The sequence below is a fragment of the Papaver somniferum genome, unplaced genomic scaffold (assembly GCF_003573695.1).
Source record: "Papaver somniferum cultivar HN1 unplaced genomic scaffold, ASM357369v1 unplaced-scaffold_19, whole genome shotgun sequence".
Classification (NCBI taxonomy): domain Eukaryota; kingdom Viridiplantae; phylum Streptophyta; class Magnoliopsida; order Ranunculales; family Papaveraceae; genus Papaver; species Papaver somniferum.
In genome coordinates this window covers 10684404-10706410 of record NW_020628818.1, presented here as the reverse complement: position 1 = coordinate 10706410, position 22007 = coordinate 10684404, and the positions used below count along the sequence as shown (strand labels likewise).

General features: G+C 36.0%; 1 protein-coding gene across 1 annotated transcript; it reads right to left on the bottom strand.

The window, feature by feature from the left end:
• Positions 1 to 19884: 19884 nt before the first annotated feature.
• On the bottom strand, positions 19885 to 20773 carry LOC113338510. The gene is made up of 3 exons (XM_026583917.1): positions 20683 to 20773; positions 20530 to 20626; positions 19885 to 20413 (listed from the first exon to the last, which is right to left on the bottom strand). Exons 1-3 carry the CDS (start codon positions 20771 to 20773, stop codon positions 19885 to 19887), a joined length of 717 nt encoding a protein of 238 aa, XP_026439702.1.
• Between the last annotated feature and the right edge of the window lie 1234 nt (positions 20774 to 22007).

The following is a 22007-nucleotide window of genomic DNA, read 5'->3' as shown; positions in this document are numbered from 1 at the left end:
ATATTCTTGCAAATTATTGTACATTACGCTTGTTTTCTCTTATTTGTGTTTTATTAGGTAAATCATCTAAAAGAAGTGAATTGACACTTAATTGTGCAATAAAAGAAGTTATCTACAAGTGAATAAGGGCCAAATACTAGTGGAACTCGTTCAAATGGAGGATTTATAGCCACCATTTTGTAGAGGACAGGAAGATGAAGTCAACGACGAAAGAACGAACTCTTTCTGAGTTCGTATGAAGAAGTAGAACTTGGAAGATTATAAGGGTAATATGGTCATTTTAAAGGGAAGTGCTATTAACATCCCATTGTACGTTAAGGGGAAGTCATCCTGTTAAGGGGTGACTGTTTCAAAAGAACTGCTAAAGGAAGTCATGTCATTTACTGAGGGGAAGTTAGAATTCAAATAGTGTTAAGGACACCATGCCATTCAGTTCAGGGCTGCCACCATCATCTTCTTTCCCTCAACAGAACACGATGGGTTTTTCGGACAATCTCATGTTTCCGTAATGAAGATTAACAGGGAAGTGGTGATTGATGGAGTTGATCAGAGACTAAAGGATATGGGTTCGGAGTTCGAGAAGATCATTGGGTTGCTGTTAGATGAGATGGGTCGATGACTGATTCTCGAGTTGCCTGTGATGAGAAACTTGAGGTTGTTGTTGCTGCCAACCACGACACTTGATCTCGAAACAGAACGCTGTCTTGATGTAGAAGCTCATGGTGATTGAGATGAAACAGAAAGGATGGGGCTTGTGCCGGTGCTGGCCTTTGTTCGTGATGATTTCGATGCTGCTGGGAATGAGTTGATGGTGCTGTGAAGAGATTAAAGAGTAGTTTCTGCCATTGGCAGTGGTAAGAAGGAGTTGTTGATGGAGTTTGAGCATCACCGGCGATTGAAGAACAGAGAAGCAGTGATGCTCGGGCTTTGCTGTGACGGATAAGAGATGAGCAGAAGATGATAACTCATTGGAAGTGATCATCATAATGGTGACGAGAAGGCGATGCTGCTCACATTCACGATGAAATAAGGTCAAGATGGAGCAAAACTCGAGCTGGGATTCAAATCAGTTATGACTCGGGTTTTGCTGCTGCCGTTGGCAATAAAGAAATGAAGAAGCGGGACATCGGTGCTGCTGTTCATGATAAGTTGATCAGAAAGAATTGGTTTCTCGAGCTTGGCAGATTTGGACCTCGAGCTGGACAAGGAACAGATAAGCAAGGACCTAAGGAGTTTGATATGATGTTAGCAAGATATTCGACCAAGAATACATGATGGAACTGATGCTGCTGCCGTGATTATTGTGGACTCTGTAGGATATTTCCGCGTCCAAGATAAACAAGGAATCATCGATACGCGTTTGTGGAGGTTGGATAATCTTTGGAAGTCAAGACTTGAGCGACAATTCAGTCAGAGAATGGTTTTGGATTGATACTTCAGCTGCAAAACAGCGACCGAGTGATGCTTTTACCGTTGAATTTCAAGATGAATGGTGAAGATTAAAGCGCTGATTGTTCGTAGCGGTTTAGAATTTTTGTGTGGTTATCAGATTCGAATTTTCAGGGTTCGATTGCTATAAATAGAGGTCTAAATTGCAACCAAAAGATATCTCCTCACCCTCACTTTCACGCCCACAAACTGCTCGATAAAATTCTCCAGAGAAGAACAGAAGCATAAAGACTTCACATATGCACTAGTAGCAGAAAGTTTATAGCAACAAGGAGATAATGGCTGATCTTTTGCAACAGAGGCAGTAGTAGCTAAAGTTTTCTTGCAACAAGGCGACAGTGGCTGATCTCCTGCAACAGAAGCAGCAGTAGCTAGAGTTCTTCTACAACTACAGTTTGCTTTCTATAAACTCTATTATGTCTATCTAATTTACTTATTTGATTGAGGATGAATTCTAAGTACTATATATGATTTGATTTAGTATATGAATTTGTTCTGATTTCTTCATATGATTATTGTTTGTGTTTATTATTAAAAATGAATATGATTGATTGATAGATTGTTTAGGTGGCCAACTGAATATATTTGTTAACTCAATCTAATGCTAATAAGGGTTAGGATATCCGTAATTGTTGAATAGTTTCTTACACAAGTAGAGAACGTGAGACCTTGCGGAGGGATTCCGTAAAGCAATCGCGTGTAAACACAACACTAGAAAGTAGACTGAGCGTACTGAGTCTAACTACTAGGATTAAACCTAAATTCACAGACCATAAAGCATTCGACTGAATTACATCTTGTAAGCATACCTCAAGGTGGTTCAGACGGATAGACTCTGGCGACTAAGCGTACCTGTTGTCTAGTAGATTAAGGGATTTTGGAGATAGCTAAGCGTATTTGTTATCTTACAGTTAGTAATAATATATGATTAATTATGAATGGATGAATATACTACTTTGATGAATATTTAGTTACGAAGAAGGATTCCTAGATCATCTCACTCCATTTTGCTTCCAATCTTAATTAATTCTCATTGCTTTATTATTTATTTAGCTTTTGAATCTAAAACAAAAACCTCCATTTGTGACAACTAAACTCCCTGCTCTTCGTGGGAACGATCCTTGCTTCCATTATATTACCAGCTAATTGTGTGGAAATAAGATTATTAATTTGTTGAGCCTACGACACCCATCACTTTAACACTCTTAAATTATCCCTTAGTGATCGTAATAGTGATGATTAGTAGATGTGATGAACACTTAAGCATGTTTTACATGTTTCATCCAAACAGGTACTTAGGGGCATTTGAGTAATCTTTTATACATGGAAAATAAAACTGAAAGGAGAGGGGGAAGGGGGATCGTGATCCTCTTTTGCATTTTCTCTTTCTCTATTAACTGTAGAAAAATGAAAAGAAAGTGACTGAAAACTTGGATTAGGGAGTTTTGTAGATATTTGAGTATATGAAGTTGTTGTTGACGTTGCTGCGATTGTCTTATTTTGAAGTGGATTTAAAATTTGGAGATATCTTAAGATCCGTCGGTTGGATTATGATTACAATTATATAGGTAATATTTCATTGTGTAATAAAAATGCGGTTTAAATTTCAAGAGGATCGGGTCACATCTACTACTGAAATTAGTGTATGAGTTATGACTGCGTTCTGCAGGATTGAACCCTGGACAGTCAGCTGATCTTAAATTTTATCACCATCTATACATCGGATTAAGCTGAAAATTTGGTATGTTGTTTGGTTCCGTATGGGTGACCTAGCTTCTGTAAAAGTTTTACGACGATCGGGTAACGTTAGCTACTGAAAACCTTAAATAAAATGTGGGTATGTATTAGTTCTATGAGGTAAGGGTTTCTTAGTCTTGAGCCTGCTTGAAATGGTGGGTATCTATTGAATTAGATATATTATCCTTGTGATTGCTCGAAATCAATGAGATGGGTATTATCAAGGGTTTAATGACATAATTTCAAAGTTGAGTAGGAATGAAATATTTCTGGGACATAAAATCAGCCAAGAAGCATGGTGTTGTTGCCGTTAATTTTTTTTGTGTTGAATAGTTATGGTTTGAAAATGTCCAAAATTGTTGGGTTTGCATCCAACTCGAATTTGCAGGTGGTGAAGCTATTAAAGGAGCTCGAACCAATTAGGGAAAAGACACCTCTTACAGAGAATGAGACTACACAACTACCACTTGTAGAATTTCATGAAAGAAGAGTACATTTATTACTTCTTAGTATGAATTTTTTTCTTTAAATATTCTCTTATAACTCGTAATTTGGTCAATCATTCGACCAATTTAGAGCTAGTACATGACAGATATATGTATTTCATTCTTAAGTATAAATGATGTGGTTTATGAATCGATTGTACAAATCAAATAGAAATTAACTAAGTAATGCTCATCTTTAATTAGTTCTATTTGAAATATTATTACTTGTTTAGTGCTGATATCAAGCATTTCATAAGGTTAGCCACCAAGTCAAAATTTTAGAATGGAATTTTGGAAAGTATAACGCTTGACCGTGTATACTTGATATGTTCGTCGTATCATGAAATGGAGTGGCGTTGAACTGGTAAAATGAGAATCTCATTTAGCTTATCAGGAATTCTTGTGTAGGGTAATTGTTGTTGTTTTGGTTATAGAAATCTTTGGTAGATAGAATACCTGGTAGCCGAATCCGTTTTATACGTTGTTTGACAACCACTAGAATGGTGTCATGTTACTGACCTTATAGTTTTGTTCAGTTGGCCTATAAAGTAATGTTGCTTTTGGGTTTATGGCGTTGCTATTCTTGAGAAATTGGTTTTGAATGCAGTAATTGATTGAATGACTTTGGATTTTGTGAAAACCATTAGCATACCACTAATGTACAGACTGTTTGTAACACTTGTGTTTGATCACCCTTGAATATTGTAGTAATCATGTATACATGAATGATTATTTCTTTTAACTTTGTTGGTACTAAGGTAAGTGATTCTCTGTCAGTTGTCCCATTCTTTGTATTGGCCTTGGTTACACATTATTGCTTGAAATCTTAAATGAATGTAAAATATTTGTGGATCTTAGTATAATTATCGGTATACTGTTACAGTGTCTCATCCTTGCTATATTGTTGGTGATATCCTTTGTAAGAGATGATCGCTACCCAAAAATGGAAGTTCATATCGTATGGTGGGAGGTAGTTGTTGCCGTTATGGGCAATTCATACTATCTAAACTAAGGATGACGAACTACGGTCGTGCTTGATCCCTTCGAGCAACGGAGAGGGTATGTAGGCAGTCGCTTCGCGGTTCAGCACAATTCTACAAGGTTGTTCATATCATCTGAATGCCTTGGTTACTGCTTTGCAGTTTATACCATGTATTCAGAGATGATTGCAACCTTGGAAAATATATATATCATTGAAACTGGCCAGTGATGGCTGGTAACCAGAACTTCCTTGACGTTGGAAATCGGTCATCTGTTATTTTGGGCAATTGGCCCTCTGTGAATATTGGCAATTAGCCATATGTTATTTTGGGAAATTGGCCTTTTGTAAATTATGGCAATCGGCCATCTGTTATTTGGGCAAATGGCATTTTGTGAATTTTGGAAATTGGCCATCTGTTATTTGGGCAATTGGCCTTTTGCGAATTTTGGGCAATCGGCCATCTGTTATTTGGTCAATTGGCCTTCTGTGATTTTAGGCAATCGACCATCTGTTATTTGGGAAATTGGCGGCCTTTTGTGAATTTTGGGAAATAGACCATCTGTTATTAGGGCAATTGACCTTCTGTGATTTTTGGCAATCGGTCATATGTTATTTAGACAATTGTTCTTCTGAGAATTTCTAGGCAATCAACCGTCTTTGAAATTTGGCAATTGGCCATGTTTTTTATTTTCGGCAACTGGCCGACTCTTATTTTTGATAATTGGAAACCTAATGGAATTTTATGAGTATTATGGTGTGGGACATATGCTCATAAAATTCTAGACTTGAGACTAATGAGAATTCTACCGTGTGCAGGATTATTAGTGGACAAAAATTTTACTTGAGTGGCATATCAGAGAGTCGGATTTTTCCAAACGGATCCGAACCCGACCCGCTGAAAGAAAAAAATTCTCTGATCCGTCACAGTTGATATCAGAGCAGTTATGGTTCATTCGGGACTGTGAGTTTTGGACTCGTCAGCGTGTTTTGCTGTACTGCATATACAGGTATTCTTCCTTATTTATAAGTTTTATCTTGAACTTCAGGACGAAGTTATTTTTAAGGGGTTAATGGTGTGACGCTTCATATCTTTTTCGACCTTAAGTGAAGATATTTAAGGGAAATCTACCCTTATAATGCTTAAAAGCCTAATATTCAAGAGCCTTTAACACTCTTAAATTATCCCTTAGTGATCCTAATAGTGATGACTAGTAGATGTGATAAACACTTAAGCATGTTTTACATGTGTTATCCAAAGAGGTACTTAGGGGCCTTTGAGTAATCTTTTATACATGGAAAATAAAACAAAAAGGAAAGGAGTAAGGGGGATTATCATCCTCATTTGCATTTTCTCTTTCTCTGTTAACTGCAGAAAAATGAAGAGAAAGTGACTAAAAACTTGGATTAGGGAGCTTTGTAGATATTTGAGTATATGAAGTTGTTGTTAACGTTGCTGTGATTGTCTTATTTTGAAGTGGATTTAAAATTTGGATATATCTTAAGATCCGTCGGTTGGATTATGATGAAAATTGTATAGGTAATATTTCGTTGTGTGATAAAGGTTAAAATTTCAAGAGAACCAGATCACATCTACTATTGAAATTAGTGTATGAGTTATGACTGCGTTCTGCAGGATTGAACCCTAGACAGTCAACTGATCTTAACTTTTATCACTATCTTTACATCGGATTAAGAAGCACCGTATGGGTGACTTATTATAAAAATTTCAAGAAATTTTGATCATTGTAGGTATGCCAAAGTGTGATCGAATCAGGACTGACTTCTGCAGGCTTGTAGTGCAAGCAATCTGATTCAAGTTTACATATCTTTTTAACCGACCGTTATAACACTGTGATTTTTGGATATGTTTTAGTTTTATGAGTCACCTAGCTTCTGTAAAAGTTTTACGATGATCGGGTAAGGTTAGCTACTGAAAACCTTAAATAAAATGTGGGTATGTTTTAGTTCTATGAGGTAAGGGTTTCTTAGTCTTGAGCATATTTGAAATGGTGGGTATCTGTTGAATTAGATATCTTATCCTTGTGATTGCTCGAAATCAATGATATGGGTATTATCAAGGGTTTAATGAGATAATTTCAAAGTTGAGAAGGAATGAAATATTTCCGGGACATAAAATCAGCCAAGAAGCATGCTGTTGTTGCCGTTAATTTTTATTGTGTTGAATAGTTATGGTTTGAAAATGTCCAAAATTTTTGGGTTTGCATCCAACTCGAATTTGCTGGTGGTGAAGCTATTAAAGGAGCTCGAAAAAATTAGGGGAAAGACACCTCTTGCAGAGAATAAGACTGCACAGCTACCGCTTGTCGAATTTACTTAAAGAAGAGTACATTTCTTACTTCTTAGTGTGAATTCGTTTCTTTAAATATTCTATTATAACTCGTGATTTGGTCAATCATTCGACCAATTTAGAGCTGGTACATGACGGATATATGTATTTCATTCCTAAGTATAAATGATGTGGTTTATGAATTGATTATACAAATCAAATAGAAATTAAATAAGTAATGCTCATCTTTAATTAGTTCTATTTGAAATATTATTACTTGTTGAGTATTGATATTAAGCATTTTATGAGGTTAGCCACCAAGCCAAAATGTTAGAATGAAATTTTGGAAAGTATAACGCTTGATTGTGTATACTTGATATATTCGTCGTATCATGAAATGGAGTGGCTTTGAACTGGTAAAATGAGAATCTCATTTAGCTTATCAGAAATTCTTGTGTAAGGAAATTGTTGTTGTTTTGGTTATAGAAATCTTTGGTAGATAAAATACTTGGTAGTCGAATCTGTTTTATACGTTGTTCGACAACTACTAGAATTGTGTCACATTACTGACCTTATAATTTTGTTCAGCTTGCCTATAAAGTAATGTTGCCTTTGGGTTTATGGCGTTGCTATTTTTGATCAATTGGTTTTGGATGCAGTAATTGATTGAATGACTTTGGATTTTGTGAAAACCATTAGCATACCACTAATGTACAGATTGTTTGTAACACTTGTGTTTGATCACCCTTGAATATTGTAGTAACCATGTACATATGAAAGATTATTTCTTTTAACTTTTGTTGGGACTAAGGAAAGCGATTCTCTGTCAGTTGTCCCATTCTTTATATTTTCCTTGGTCACCCATTATTGCTTGAAATCTTAAATGGATGTAAAATACTTGTGGATCTTAGTATAATTATCGGTTTACTGGTACAGTGTCTCATCCTTGCGATATTGTTGGTGATATCCTTTGTAAGAGATGATTTCTATCAAAAAATGGTAGTTCATATCGTATGATGGGAGGTAGTTGTTGTTGTTATGGGCAATTCATACTATCTAAACTAAGGATGACGAACTACAGTCGTGCTTGATCCCTTCGAGCAACGGAGAGGGTACGTAGGCATCCGATTCGCGGTTCAATACAACTCTACAAGGTTGTTCATATCATCTGAATGCCTTGGTTACTTCTTTGCAGACTGGTCTAGCGATGGTCAAGAGACGTATTAGCCGGTAATTACTCGATTAGTGTAACTCGAACGTTAATTAACATAAATTAATCTAACAACGATCTAGATACAAAACTAGTATCATTAGATAGATCTCGGAGTGTTACCCGAAATGGATTACTTGAACGTGTCATTCGGATTCCGGACGAATAAGATATCATAAATTTAGTATGAAGGAACTTGCCAGCCCTTATCCAAGTTTTGGGCGCCTCAGTATTTTGGTCGGCCTTATCTTGTCCAAATCGAGGAAGAGAAACTCATTCTTATCTTTTCTTCTTCTCTCTTCTCATTCTTTCTTTCTCTCTGTTTCTTCTTCCTTCTTTTTATTCTTCCCTGTTCTTCATCTAGCAGAGATGTTGAGAGATGGAATTTAAGTTATGAGACCGTGAGGATTATGTAGAGATCAAGGCATGTCTAACAATAAGGGTGTTGATTCGATTGTCGAATCTAGACTTCAGAGAAAAAGTGAAACAGAGAATCATAATTAGGGTTTTAGATTTCGTGGAATTAATCATTGTATTGAGTTTCTGATAGACGAAGATTGAAGGGTTTATCGATTGATTGACGAGGTGGTGTTGTTTTGAAGATTAATTTGAGATTAAAGGAGATTAGGGTTTCTGTTCTTCTCCAAATTGAAGAATTTAGGGTTCTTGAATTAACTGAATCACAGATGACGAAATCGAGGATATAAACTATTGATTTGAAGTGGGTTTAACCTGAATTGGAGTATGATGTTGAAGAATAACTCGGATTTGAGGATAACAGTTTGATTCTGATTAATGAAGGATTGTTGGAATTTGGTTGTGGTGAACTGACAGATAAGGAAGGAGATCGTGATGGATTGCTCGAATAGAATCATTTAGAGGTAATTGTTCTTCTCAGCTAACTTTGTAATGTTATCTACTTTCATTAATGAAGTTTTGAGCTATGAGTTGTTATTGGAGATGTAATGAAATTGAGATTGAGATTGAGATACTTATAGTATGAAACTGTGAGTGTGATGAGAAGATGTAGTAATATGAAGTAGAGATTATGTTTGCGTTGCTGGTGTTATTGCACATATATGAAAGTGTTAGTGTTAGTATACACAAGTGCAGGTCTAGCTGGAGGTTTATTGTGCATGTGAAGTGGAAATGGAATTTTGTTACAGGGGTGTGTTGGTTGTTGCAGAACTGGAGTTGCAGTTGCAGAGTTGTGTTGCTGCTGAGTTGTAGATGTATGAATCAGTTATGATGTGAATGTGTAATGGAATTGAGTAACTGTGGTGTTATGAAGTGAACGGAATTAGAACTGCTTAGTGTTGCAGAGTTATAATAGTATGTTGAAGTTGCAGGGGATATGAGTGATCTGCTGAAGTTGTGGAGTACAACATGTGGTTGTAGTGATGCTGCACAGTTGGTGGTGTTGGACTGATCTGGTTTGAGATAGATCATAGTTTGGTTCAGTTGTGGAGTTTGAAGGTGAATTTTGGAGAATGAATTGTCCAAGTGAGATATAAATGATAGTGGTTTGAAGTTTTGGTAGAATTAGATTGAGATGGTGTTATGTAGTTGTAGGGAAGTTCTTGTTTTCCAAGACTGGAAGGTGTATTGAACTGCAAGAGGTAATGGATGTGCAGTGTTGTTTGTTGTCGCAACTGAAGTGTAGACTAGAAGTTAGTAGTGTTATAGTTATTGGAACTTGAGTGTACTTGGGGGATGTTTGAGAAGAAGTTGATTGAAATGTTGTTAGCAGTGGCCTTAGTGAAAAGCTTAAAGCTGCAATTGCTGGTAAGCGGAATTTGTATTTGAGAATAAGTAATAAAGTTTCTTTTAAATGAATGAATTGATATTGTGTTTATCTTGGTAGAATTGAAGTAGGAAGGAAGATGTTATAAACTTATGTTCTTGAATTTAGACCTATGAGTCATCCCAGTCAGATATGACTGTTTCTGATTTGGCCTAGTACTTCTGACTCTATCAATCTGACTGAGTTAACCCACTGAGTTTCCCTATCTTGACCTGAGTTGGATCATTGACCGATTCATGTTTGACTTATTTGACCACTGACCATGGACTTTGACCCTGTTGACAGTTAGTGGCCGTTAGTTCATCCTAGTGGACCAGGCCTTGAGTAATGGGCTTGTTTAGTTGGACTTGGGTTTAGGTTTAATGTCCCCATTTTGAGGTATTGGACCCTTATGGGCTGATTTAGCCTTTGGCTTATTCTACAAAGTTGTAGATATTCATAAGACTTAACTATGGATTATAGAATCAATCTAATTGGATTAGTTAAACCTTTAGATATGCAAGAGATGGATAATGAATAAGTGTAGAACCATAAATGGGCTTAGAGCAATTAGATAGACTTGTATGATTCTTGTATGAGCCATTCTGGCTAGTTTCTTAGACTTCTTGTGTGATTAACAGTTAGTCTGTATTAATAATGATCGATTCAAAGGATGAATCAGTAGATCGTGGATCTCGAGGTAGGCGTGGCTTGTCATCAAAAGAGGTGGGAATTTATATTTAACTCTATTGTGATTATTGTTGTTTTCCTTCACAAAAGTTTATGTTTAACAAATTCATGCATTGTCTGGTTGTGCTTTCCATGCATTTGTTTAACTTTGAATTACGAAAGTTCTGTTATTTCTTTTAATCTTTCCATTGCTTGGAAAGGAATTGTAATGCTTTGTTTGTCTTTATGAATTTTTTGGGAAATGAGAATTTCCATCTGTGGGAAATTGGCCTTTTGTGAATTTTGGCAATCGGCCATCTGTTATTTGGGCAAATGGCCTTTTGTGAATTTTGGCAATTTACCATCTGTTATTTGGGCAATTGGCCATTTATGAATTTTGGGCAATCTTCCATCTGTTGTTTAGGAAATTGGCATTCTATGATTTTTGGCAATCGACCATCTGTTATTTGGGCAATTGGCATTTTGTGAATTTTAGGCAATAGGCCATCTGTTATTTCGGTAATTGGCCTTCTGTGATTTTTGGCAGTCGACCATCTGTTATTTGGGCAATTGGCCTTCTGGGAATTTCTCGGGAATCGACCATCTTTGATTTGTAAATTGGCCATGTTTTTTATTTTCGGCAGCTGGCCGACTCTTATTTTTGATAATTGGAAACCTTATGGAATTTTATGTGTATTATGGTATGGGACATATGCTCATATAATTCTAGACTTGAGACTATATAATGAGAATTATACCGTGTGTAGGATTATTAGTGGATAAAAATTTTACTTGAGTAGCGTATCAGAGAGTCGGATTTTTCCAAGCGGGTCCTAAACCGACCCGATGAAAGAAAAAATTCTCTGGTTCGTCACAAAATGCCCCTAGCAAATTCCTCTGTCTTAGGAAAGAGAACCTTTCCTTCAATTTACCTGAAAACTTCATCCCTTTGGTTGAGTCAAGATCGGAATCATTCCGTTCTGCTAACTCATAAAATGAAAATGCGGGAGTCTAACAACCACATCCAACAATTCGTTTGGAAATCTGAGAGGACTTACTCCAATACACTTTCTCGGGAATCAACTAGACAGTCAGACTCAATCTAGAGTAAAGTATATCAAAGAGTATAATATCTCTATCTCTCGATTTACTTCTTATTCAAGCAAATTGAATTCTGTGGATGGTACCAAAGACCAACATCCAAGTGTCAATCAATGTAAATCAACAACCAAAGGTTGAATATTCTAATTGATTGATCTAATGCACAACCTGTGATATTTCAATTATATAACAAAATATAATGTGGAAAAGAAATAACACAGACACCTGAATTTTGTTAACTAGGAAACCGCAAATGCAGAAACCCCCCGGGACCTAGTCCAGTTTGAACACCACACTGTATTAAGCCGCAAAAGATACTAGCCTACTACCAATTAACTTCGGACTGGACTGTAGTTGAACCCTTATCAATCTCACACTGTTTCAATTTACAGTTGCGCTCCTTACGTCTCTGATCCCAGCATGATACTACGCACTTGATTCCCTTAGCTGATCTCACCCACAACCAAGAGTTGCTACGACCCAAGGTCGACGACTTGATAAACAAATCTGTCTCACACAGAAAAGTATATAGGAATGAATAAATCTGTCTCCCACAGAAATGCGCAAGAGTTTTTGTTCCGTCTTTTGATAAATCAAGGTGAACAGGAACCAATTGATAAAATGGACTTATATTCCCGAAGAACAACCTAGTGTTATCAATCACCTCACAATAATCTAAATCGAATGATGGAAAAGCTAGATATTGTGGAATCACAAACGATAAGACGAAGTTTGTTTGTGACTACTTTTCTATCTTGCCTATCGGAGAAATAAATCTCAAGCCAATTTTACAATTGTACTCGTACGATAGAAACAGAAAAATCAGATCACACAACTACAAGATAAGTAGTATCGGAGTGGCTTCACAATCCCAATGAAATCTTCAAGTCGTTAACTTACGGGGTCTCGAGAAGAAACCTAAGATTAAAGGAGAATCGACTCTAGATATAAAAATAGTATTACACAGGAGGTGTGGGGATTAGGTTTCCCAGTTGTTAGAGTTCTCCTTTATATAGTTTTAAAATCGGGGTTTGCAATCCAAGTTACCTTGGTAACAAAGAATTCAATAATCACCGTTAGATGAAAAACCTGATTCAACCAAGCTAATATCTTTCAACCGTTAGATCGAACTTAGCTTGTTACACACAAATGAAATGTACCCTCATTTAGGTTTATGAACCGTACCTAAACGTGTACACTCATGTTGGCTCATCAAATAGTTAACCGAGGTTATCCACATGGTTACTCTCATATTAACCTTATTCATCTTATCCATAACTATTTCAAATTGAAAAAGCGGGGGTCTAACAAAGCCACCCAATATTTCTCTTAGAAATCTGTATGGACTAACTCCGAAGTACTTTCTAGAGAATCAACTAGACAGTCAGACTCAATCTAGGTAAAAGTATATCATGGAGTTAATATATCTCTCTTGTTTTGATTTACTCGAGCTAATAGAAATCAGCGAGTCTTTTATCAAACACAAGGAATAACTTGGATGGTACGAAAAACCAATATCCAAGGATCAATCAATGACAATCAACAACCAAAGGTTGGATTATTCTAATTGATGATCTAAACGCACAACCTGTATTATTTCAATTATAAAGATAAAACAATATAATGCGGAAATTGAAATAACACATACACCAGAAATTTTGTTAACGAGGAAACCGCAAATGCAGAAAAGCCTCGGGACCTAGTCCAGATTGAACACACTCTGTATTAAGCCGCTACAGACACTAGCCTACTCCAACCTAACTTTGGAATGGACTATATTTGAACCCCAATCAATATCCCACTGATCCAAGGTACGGTTATGCTCCTACACCTCTGATCCCAGCAGGATACTGCGCACTTGATTCCCTTAGCTGATCTCACCCACAACTAAGAGTTGCTACGACCCAAAATCGCAGGCTTTGACAATAAACAAATCTGTCTTCCACAGACAAATATATCAAAGGATCAATCTGTCTCCCACAGATAAACCCTAAAGGTTTTGTTCCGTCTTTTGATAATAATCAAGGTGAACAGGAACCAATTGATAATCCGGTATTATATTCCCGAAGAACAACCTAGAGTTATCAATCACCTTACAACAATCTTAATCGTATGGTAGATAAAGAAGATGTTGCAGAATCACAAACAATGAGACGAAGATGTTTGTGATTACTTTTTATATGTTTCCTATCGGAGATATCAATCTCAAGCCAATCAATTTGATTATACTCGTACGATAGAAGATGCAAGATCAGATCACACAACTACGATAAAAGTATTATCGGTCTGGCTTCACAATCCCAATGAAGTCTTGAAATCGTTAACCTGGTTTTAGAAGAAGAAAACCAAAGGTTAAAGGAGAATCGACTCTAGTATGCAAACTGGTATCACACGTGAGGTGTGGGGATTAGTTTTGCACAATACTAGATGTCTCCTTTATATAGTCTTTCAAATCAGGGTTTGCAATCAATGTTATCTTACTAACAAAGAATTCAATATTCACCATTAGATGAAACCCTGATTTAGGTTCAAGCTAATATTTCTCAACCTTTAGATCGAAAACTTAGCTTGTTACACACACTTGACAATGCACACTTCTAGGTTTGTTAACCATACCCAAACGTATGCACTTGTTGGTTCAACAATAGTTAACCAAAAGGTTAGTCATATGAGCATTTCATATCAACCATGTTCTTCTTCACCATAACTAGTTCAAATGAACTTGTTAGAGAGTTGTTCAATTTCAAGGAAATATGATATACTACACAAGACACAATTGAAGCAAAGATGATTTGATTCACTTGAATCGGTTCATGAAATTTTATACCCATGGTTTGCAAACTGCATTCCTTAGTCTTTTTAAGTTTAAGTTCAGAAATCATCTTCAGATATATAATCTTCTCAAGTTCGCAGACTAGGTTCACGTACTTAAGTTACCGGGCAGAGTTTACAAACTCCGGTAGAAATTCTCGGGAATGAGAACTTCGCCGGTTCGCGGACTGGGTTCGTGGACTGAATTCGCGGACTTAGCTTCACTCAAGTAGTTTGTCAACTCCATCAGGAATTCTCAGGTTTGAGAACTTCGGCAGTTCACGGACTGAGTTCGCGGATTTGGCTTACGTCATTCTTCCGGTTCTCTTGAACAACAAAGTTCGCAAACTTTGTTTCAAGGAATAGGACTTATACATAAATGTGTTTCCACAACAATGCTTATGTCTACCATTGGTTATGTAATCTAAACTCTCATTTCAATCATTGAAACATTCTTAGAGGACGTTATATAGTTGTTACACCATTTCTCGTCAAAGAAATTTTCAAGATGATTGAAACATATCATGACTTTCGTCACTAGGTAAAGATAAACTTGATCGAAGCAAAGATCTTACGAACACATATTTCGAGATATAGATAGGCGAGGTATACTCGGCTCGAAATACCAAATGTATATAATCAAAGTCTATATATATAGCATACGACTTCTTGTCTCAAAGAGTAGGAGATAGAGTTGATAGACTTTTGAGTGATAGATAAGTTCAAGTCTTCACATACCTTTTTGTCGAGAAGTTCCACCGGTTCTTTGAGTAGTTCTTCTTGTATGATGAATCGCAATGAAGTCCTTGAGATCAACTACGCTTTCTATCCTAGTCCGAAACTTAGCTATAATAGACTAGAAATCGAGACTTATAGTTTTGATCACTAACATTGACAAACATGCTTGAGATAGCAACGCATGCGATTTCGACCGAGCAATGATCTAACACAAATGACTCAAATGAAACTAGTTAAAGAGTTATTCAATTGCATAGAAGATACAATCGAAATCAAATCAGTTTGATTCACTTGAATCAATCATGAACATTATAGCCACGGTTTGCAAAGATTGCATTCCTTCAGATTAAAATGTTTAAGTTCATGAACTGACCGATTTAACAAGATAACCAGCTTAATTATGCGTATGGGTGTGCGTACTTAAGCAGCCGGATTTGAGTTTGTCAAGTTTCCAAACTCATCAAAAAAATTCGGTTGGAAAACTTCCGCCAGTATGCGTACGGGTACGCACACTTAAGGTGACAAGTTTAGGAGTTTGTAATTCCCAAACTCAGCAGATATTTTTGGTTCGAAAACTCCTACCAGTATGCGTACGGGTATGCATACTTAAAGTGACTAGTTTAGGAGTTTGTAATTCCTAAACCCAGCAGTTATTTTCGGTTCGAAAACTTCTATCAGTATGCGTACCGGTATGCATACTTATCTTTTCATCTTCACCAATTTTGTATACACACATATGCATACATTTGGTTCCCGGTTTATGGATTTATACACTAATGTGCGAACACACTATATATGCTTATATCCAAGGATGGTTATCTCATCAACTCTTAATTTTAATCATTGAAACTTTCTTAGAGGACGTTATATAGTTGTTGTTCACAAACTATTTTTCGTCAAAGCGATTTTCAAGTTATTGAAATTATCATAATGAAACATTCCAAGGCAACATCAAATGATTGTATCACACAAACCATGTTAGATATAACTCGGAAATTTTCATATGATCTTATTCTGACTTTCATCACGAATGTAAGATGAACATGGCTAAAAAAGAAAGCTTGCCAACACATATTTCGAGAAATATATAAGCGAGATAAACTCATCTCGAAATCTCAAATGTGTATAATAGAAAAATATATCGTAACACGACTTATGTTCAATGTAGGAGATAAAGAAGAAATAGACTTTCCAAGTGATAGATGAGTTTAAGTCTCCACATACCTTTTGTTGATGAAGTTCCACAATCTCCCCTTAGTAGTTCTTCGTCTTCAAATGATGAACGCTAAGAGATCTAAGCTCAACTACACTATTTATGTCCTAGTCCGAGACATCTATAAATAGGCTAGAAATCAAGACTTATAGTTTTGATCACTAACATTGACAAACATGTTTGATATAGCAACACATGCGAGTTTGACCGAGCACTGCTCTAACATAAACATATAGAATTACTAATTCAATGAGGGCCTGAATTGGAGCTTCAAAATTTTGGACTTCTTCAAGACATCCCAAACCCATTCCATCTGCTAGTTCTCCGAAGATTTTTTTTTTTTAATCCATTACATTTTATTACTCATGAAGGCAAAAATACAAATCAAAGTCAAAACTGATAGTTATTTACACAGTAAAAATACAACTGAAAAATTAAACAAAAATGAAAAAGCAGGCCCATTAACTAGAAATGAACTACAAACCCGTTAACTCATAAGCTCAACAGAACCAGTAATATATTTTTTTCAGGCAACTTCATTGAAGAGAGAAAGCTAGATCTTGTTGTGTACTTCTGACAAATCCCCCTGCTTAGTCCTGCACCCTTCTTTGTTATAGCATTTGCTGTGAAATTTATTTCTCTTAGACTATGCACAAATTGAATCCTCCAGAATAATTCTTTTATTCAATACCATCTTGCTTGAATTATCCAAGGAAGATTTTCAGATGTATAAGTTGTTATTACTGCATTAGATTCAGATTGAATACAAATATCAAACCTGTTGTTCTTCACTGCCCATTCAGCTGCTTTTACGATATCCATTATTTCAGCGATGAAGTTTGTTGCAATGCCCAGACCTCTTGATTTCGCATATATAAACTCACCTTTCTCTCCTCTGCACATAAAACCAAATCCTGTTGCCCCAGGATTACCTCTAGAAGCACCATCACAACAAATGAATGTCTGATTTACTTCAGGGAGGTAAAATCTCACTTCAACAATCTTCTGAAGTTTTATTGGTTGGTTTCTTAACTCAAATTTTTTGAAGACCATGTAGTCATAACTACAATCCCATGTGAAACTCTTTATTCTGAAAGCACAGTCTTTTGTGTACTGTTTTATTCTCATCTTGAATCTTCCGAAATTCACCTTTTCATCTTTAAAGCATATCTTGTTTCTTAAAAACCAAATTTCCATCATTGTTATGGAAGCAGCCAGTATCCATACTTCCTTTACTGCTCCAATTTTATGCTTAGCAAAGTTCATCACATCTTCATAAGATTTAGAATTGCAATACAAAAAAATTCCACCCACCCATTCCCAGATTAACCGATTAAAATTATATTTCCACAAAAGATGCTCAATACTGTCAGTATCTTTCCTAAAGATGTAACATTTTGAAGCTAAGTTGAAACCATTTCCTTGCAATTTCTCATCAGTTGCACAGATTCCTTGAATTATTTTCCATATGTTACTGGCAGTAGTTGGATGTAAAACTGGATGACATACATATTTATCCCAATCCACCTTATTTTATTGTTTGCTAATAAATTCAGCAACAGAGGATATAATAAACTCACCTGACATTGTACCATCCCAAATTCTTCTATCTTCCTGTCCTGATATAACTGGAAATTCTTCCACTTGTATATATTATATCAATCTCTGAGGAATCAACCATTCACCATCCACAATCAAGTCGGCTAACTTCATATTTTCATTCTGCAGCATATAATCATCCTCAGCAAATAACTCCTTAGAGGATTTTCTTTGATCCAAGTATCATTCCACACAGAAATCTGTGTACCATTGCCGGTAATCCATCTTGTGTGTTGCTTTACATATTCAATAACCCATTTTAAACCAAGCCATACTGAAGACTTTTTGTAACCAATTATCCATTCTCCCTTCAAATTAGTAAACTTTTCTCTCATAAACCTTGCCCATTCAGCATCAGAGTTTTGAATTTTCCACACCAATTTCATTAACAATGACTTGTTCACCCCTTCAAGTCTTGTTACTCCAAGTCCTCATTCCTCCATTGGAGAGCGTGTTTTATCTCATTTCAGAGTTACACATTTTCTCTCATATGGATCACATGTCCGTAGAAAATTCCTTATCAACTTTTCACATATCTTCACCACACTTGAAGGCCACTTGTAAACTGACATATTATAAATTAGAATGCTTCTTAATATAGATTTCACTAGAATTAATCTGTCCTTGAAAGACAGCATTTTCCCAATCCAGCTTGCCAATCTGTTTTGTAACATCTCAACCACTCCCCAAACTGTGCTTGTCTTCACACCCCCTGGTTTTAAAATAACTCATAGATACTTATCAGGCAAATGAGAGAGATTCGTTTGAACCTCATTAGCAATTTGCTGCTTTTTTATTTCAGTTACACCCACAATAAACAATTTTCTCTTTAGCTGATTGATTACCTGACCAGAAGAACTTTAATAATCCAGTAACAACTTCATCACTTTTTGTATATTTCTTTTGTGACCATTAATGAACATAAACACATTATCTGAAAATAAAATATGAGTTGGATGTACAACTCTGTAATTAACCATGGGTATTATTTTATTTTCTTCTACCATTTTGGTCATACTCCTACTCAACACATCTTCAGCAATTGCAAAAAAAAATGGTGATAATGGATCACCTTGCCTCAATCCTCTGCTAACTTCAAAAAAACCAACAAGACCACCATTCACTAACACAGAAATTCTTGTTGAGATAAACAACTAATGGATCCAATTCATACACCTTTGAGAAAAACCAAATTTCTTCATTACTTCAAAAAGAAACTCCCATCTCAGTGAGTCATAGTCATGTGTAATATCCAGTTTTAAACCTATATTTCCACCTCTCCTCTTTGTGTCAAGTTCATTTATCATTTCAGATGCCAAAACAACTTGTTCTTGTATACATCTGCCTTTAAAAAATGCCCCTTGTTGAACTGAAATAAAATTTTCTACCGATTACATCCTTGTTGTCATTATCTTAGTAAGAATTTTAAAGTTGAAGTTGCTGAGGCCAATGGGCTTAAATTGATTTGGCCTTCTAGCACATTTTACCTTTGGCAGAAGAAATAAGAAGTTTGAGTTCAAACCTCTTGGGATGACACCCTTTCCCCAGTAGTATTGGATTGCTTTTATGAAATCTCCTCCTCATATCTCCCAAGCAAATCTGTAAAAAACACCTGGAAAGCCATCTGGCCCAGGAGCACTATCTGCATTAAATGAAAAAACAGCCTCCTTTATTTCTTGAGCCGAAGGAATACCTTCTAACAGTTTATTATCATCTGAGGTTACTACTTCAGGAATATCATCAAAGATACCCTCAACAAAAGTTACATCTTTGAATCTAAACTTCTCTTCAAAATGCTTTTCTAAAGAGTTTGCAATCAGTTATTCATCAGTACTGATGGTGCCATTATCATCCTCAAGTTCAGTTATAGCATTTACATTTTGCCTTATTTTAATTGATGTATGGAAGAATATTGTATTTGTTGCTCCATCCTTTAACCACTTCTCTCTAGATTTTTGCTGCAGAATTGATTGATATTGCTGAGTTAGAATTTCCTGTTTCCCTCTGGTCACAACCAAATTATTCAATAAGGTAATATTATTTAGACTCTTGTCTGATATTAAAGTTGCTTCTAAAACCTCCTCCCCTGCCTTTGCTAATTTCACTCTAATATCTCCAAAGACAGCCCAGTTCCACTCCTTAATTTTTAACTTCATAATCTTCATTTTCTGCATAAAGACAAACATAGGATTACCTCTCACTTCCTCCTTCCATATTTCTTTTATCAATCTCTTGAAATCCTCATATTCTAACCAAATTTTTAGCACTCTAAAAGGAAGATTTTTAAGTTTAGGGATATTAACACAAGAACCCAGCAAAGGACTGTGATCAGAATACTTCTCACCCCCACTTTATAGTTCCATTCAGGATATTTCTCAATCCATTACAGATTAAACAAATATCTATTCAAGGTGCAGACTATTTTTTTTCTACCAGCTCTATTAGTACACCATGTATATTGTAACCATGAACTAGGAGCATGTATTAAATTGAAAACATTCAACACTTCAGGGAAATCTTGCATTGTCACTCTTAAAGGTTCTCTTCCACCCTTCTTCTCATCTACACTTAAAAAGTATTAATATCTCCAATTAATAGCCATGGTAAATCCTTATTACTCATTTTCTCCAACTCTACCCATAATTCCTTTCTATCAGCATCCAAAAAAGCAGCATGTATACCAGAAATTAAAACTCCACCCACATTCATTATTATTACTTGATTTGTTATTGAAACTACAGTGGGTTCAGTAATTCAAGCACTCCAAAACAACCATATATTTCCTTTTTGGGTTATTTGGTTTTTGGTACTTCGTTTTTGACCAAAACCTGGGTTTGGTCTAACATTTGTCCAGCCTTTGCGTTTGGTCTAAAGACCGATGTTGACCCGCGTTGACTCCATCAAGTGATGATGTGTTTAACTTTTGACTTAATTAATTTTTCTATGGCCCTTCAAATTATAAATTATTTTCTTATAAATCCTTGAGTTTCAAGATATTTTGAGTTCTAAATCAGAGAAGGAAATAGGGGAACCAACAGAGAAATTAGTGTTTGTAGCAATTGTTTAATTTCAACACAGAGAAATGAGGGATTTGAATCGATAGGAATCACCACTGCCTATTCCAACCGGTTTACCGGCAAGCCTCTTGATTCAAGAACAGCTCAATATCGACCCATCAAACCCACACCTCGCACGGTAGAAAATTCTTGATCTCTGTCAACACATCAACACAACTCAAACCCCTATTTCCTCATCAATCTAACTTATTAGCAACATCACCATTAACATTATCAATTCTCATTCATCTCAAACAACGACAACAACATCTTCCAGCAAACCCATTCAGAATCTATATTCTGTTCAATTCATCACAAACACATTATTTCAGTCACGAATTCCACCAGTACTCAAGCAATCACCAGTTGCCGCTGCATCAGAATTACCATTTATTCAAAACCCATATGCCTAATTTCATCACCATTAACTGTTCTAGCTTCAATTTCTCCATTAAATGCAACAGAAACCCAATATCACCATCAATCTTCTTCATTTGGTTCTTAAGAAACAACTCATCGTCTTCAAGCCAATTTCATTTTCTGTCGTGCCCTAATTCATTGCAATCATCCATAGTTTCTCCATCGACTCAATTCAACAAATCTCTCTCGATTCCACAGCAACATCTTATTCATTGTTGTGTCTCTACCCAATCAGAAAACCCACAAGGAATGCATCAATTCACCCAAACAAGCAATAACAAATTCATGCGTCAACAATTACCCAAACAATAAAATTCACAGGGATTTCAATTTTGGGGTAGCTCATTAAACCAACAACTCAATAAGTAATACACACAAATCCCCAATAGTGTAATACACCAGAGTCATGTCTCTTCCAACCACCACTCACCACCACTCCAATCTGTGAAGCTCAACTCCATCACTAA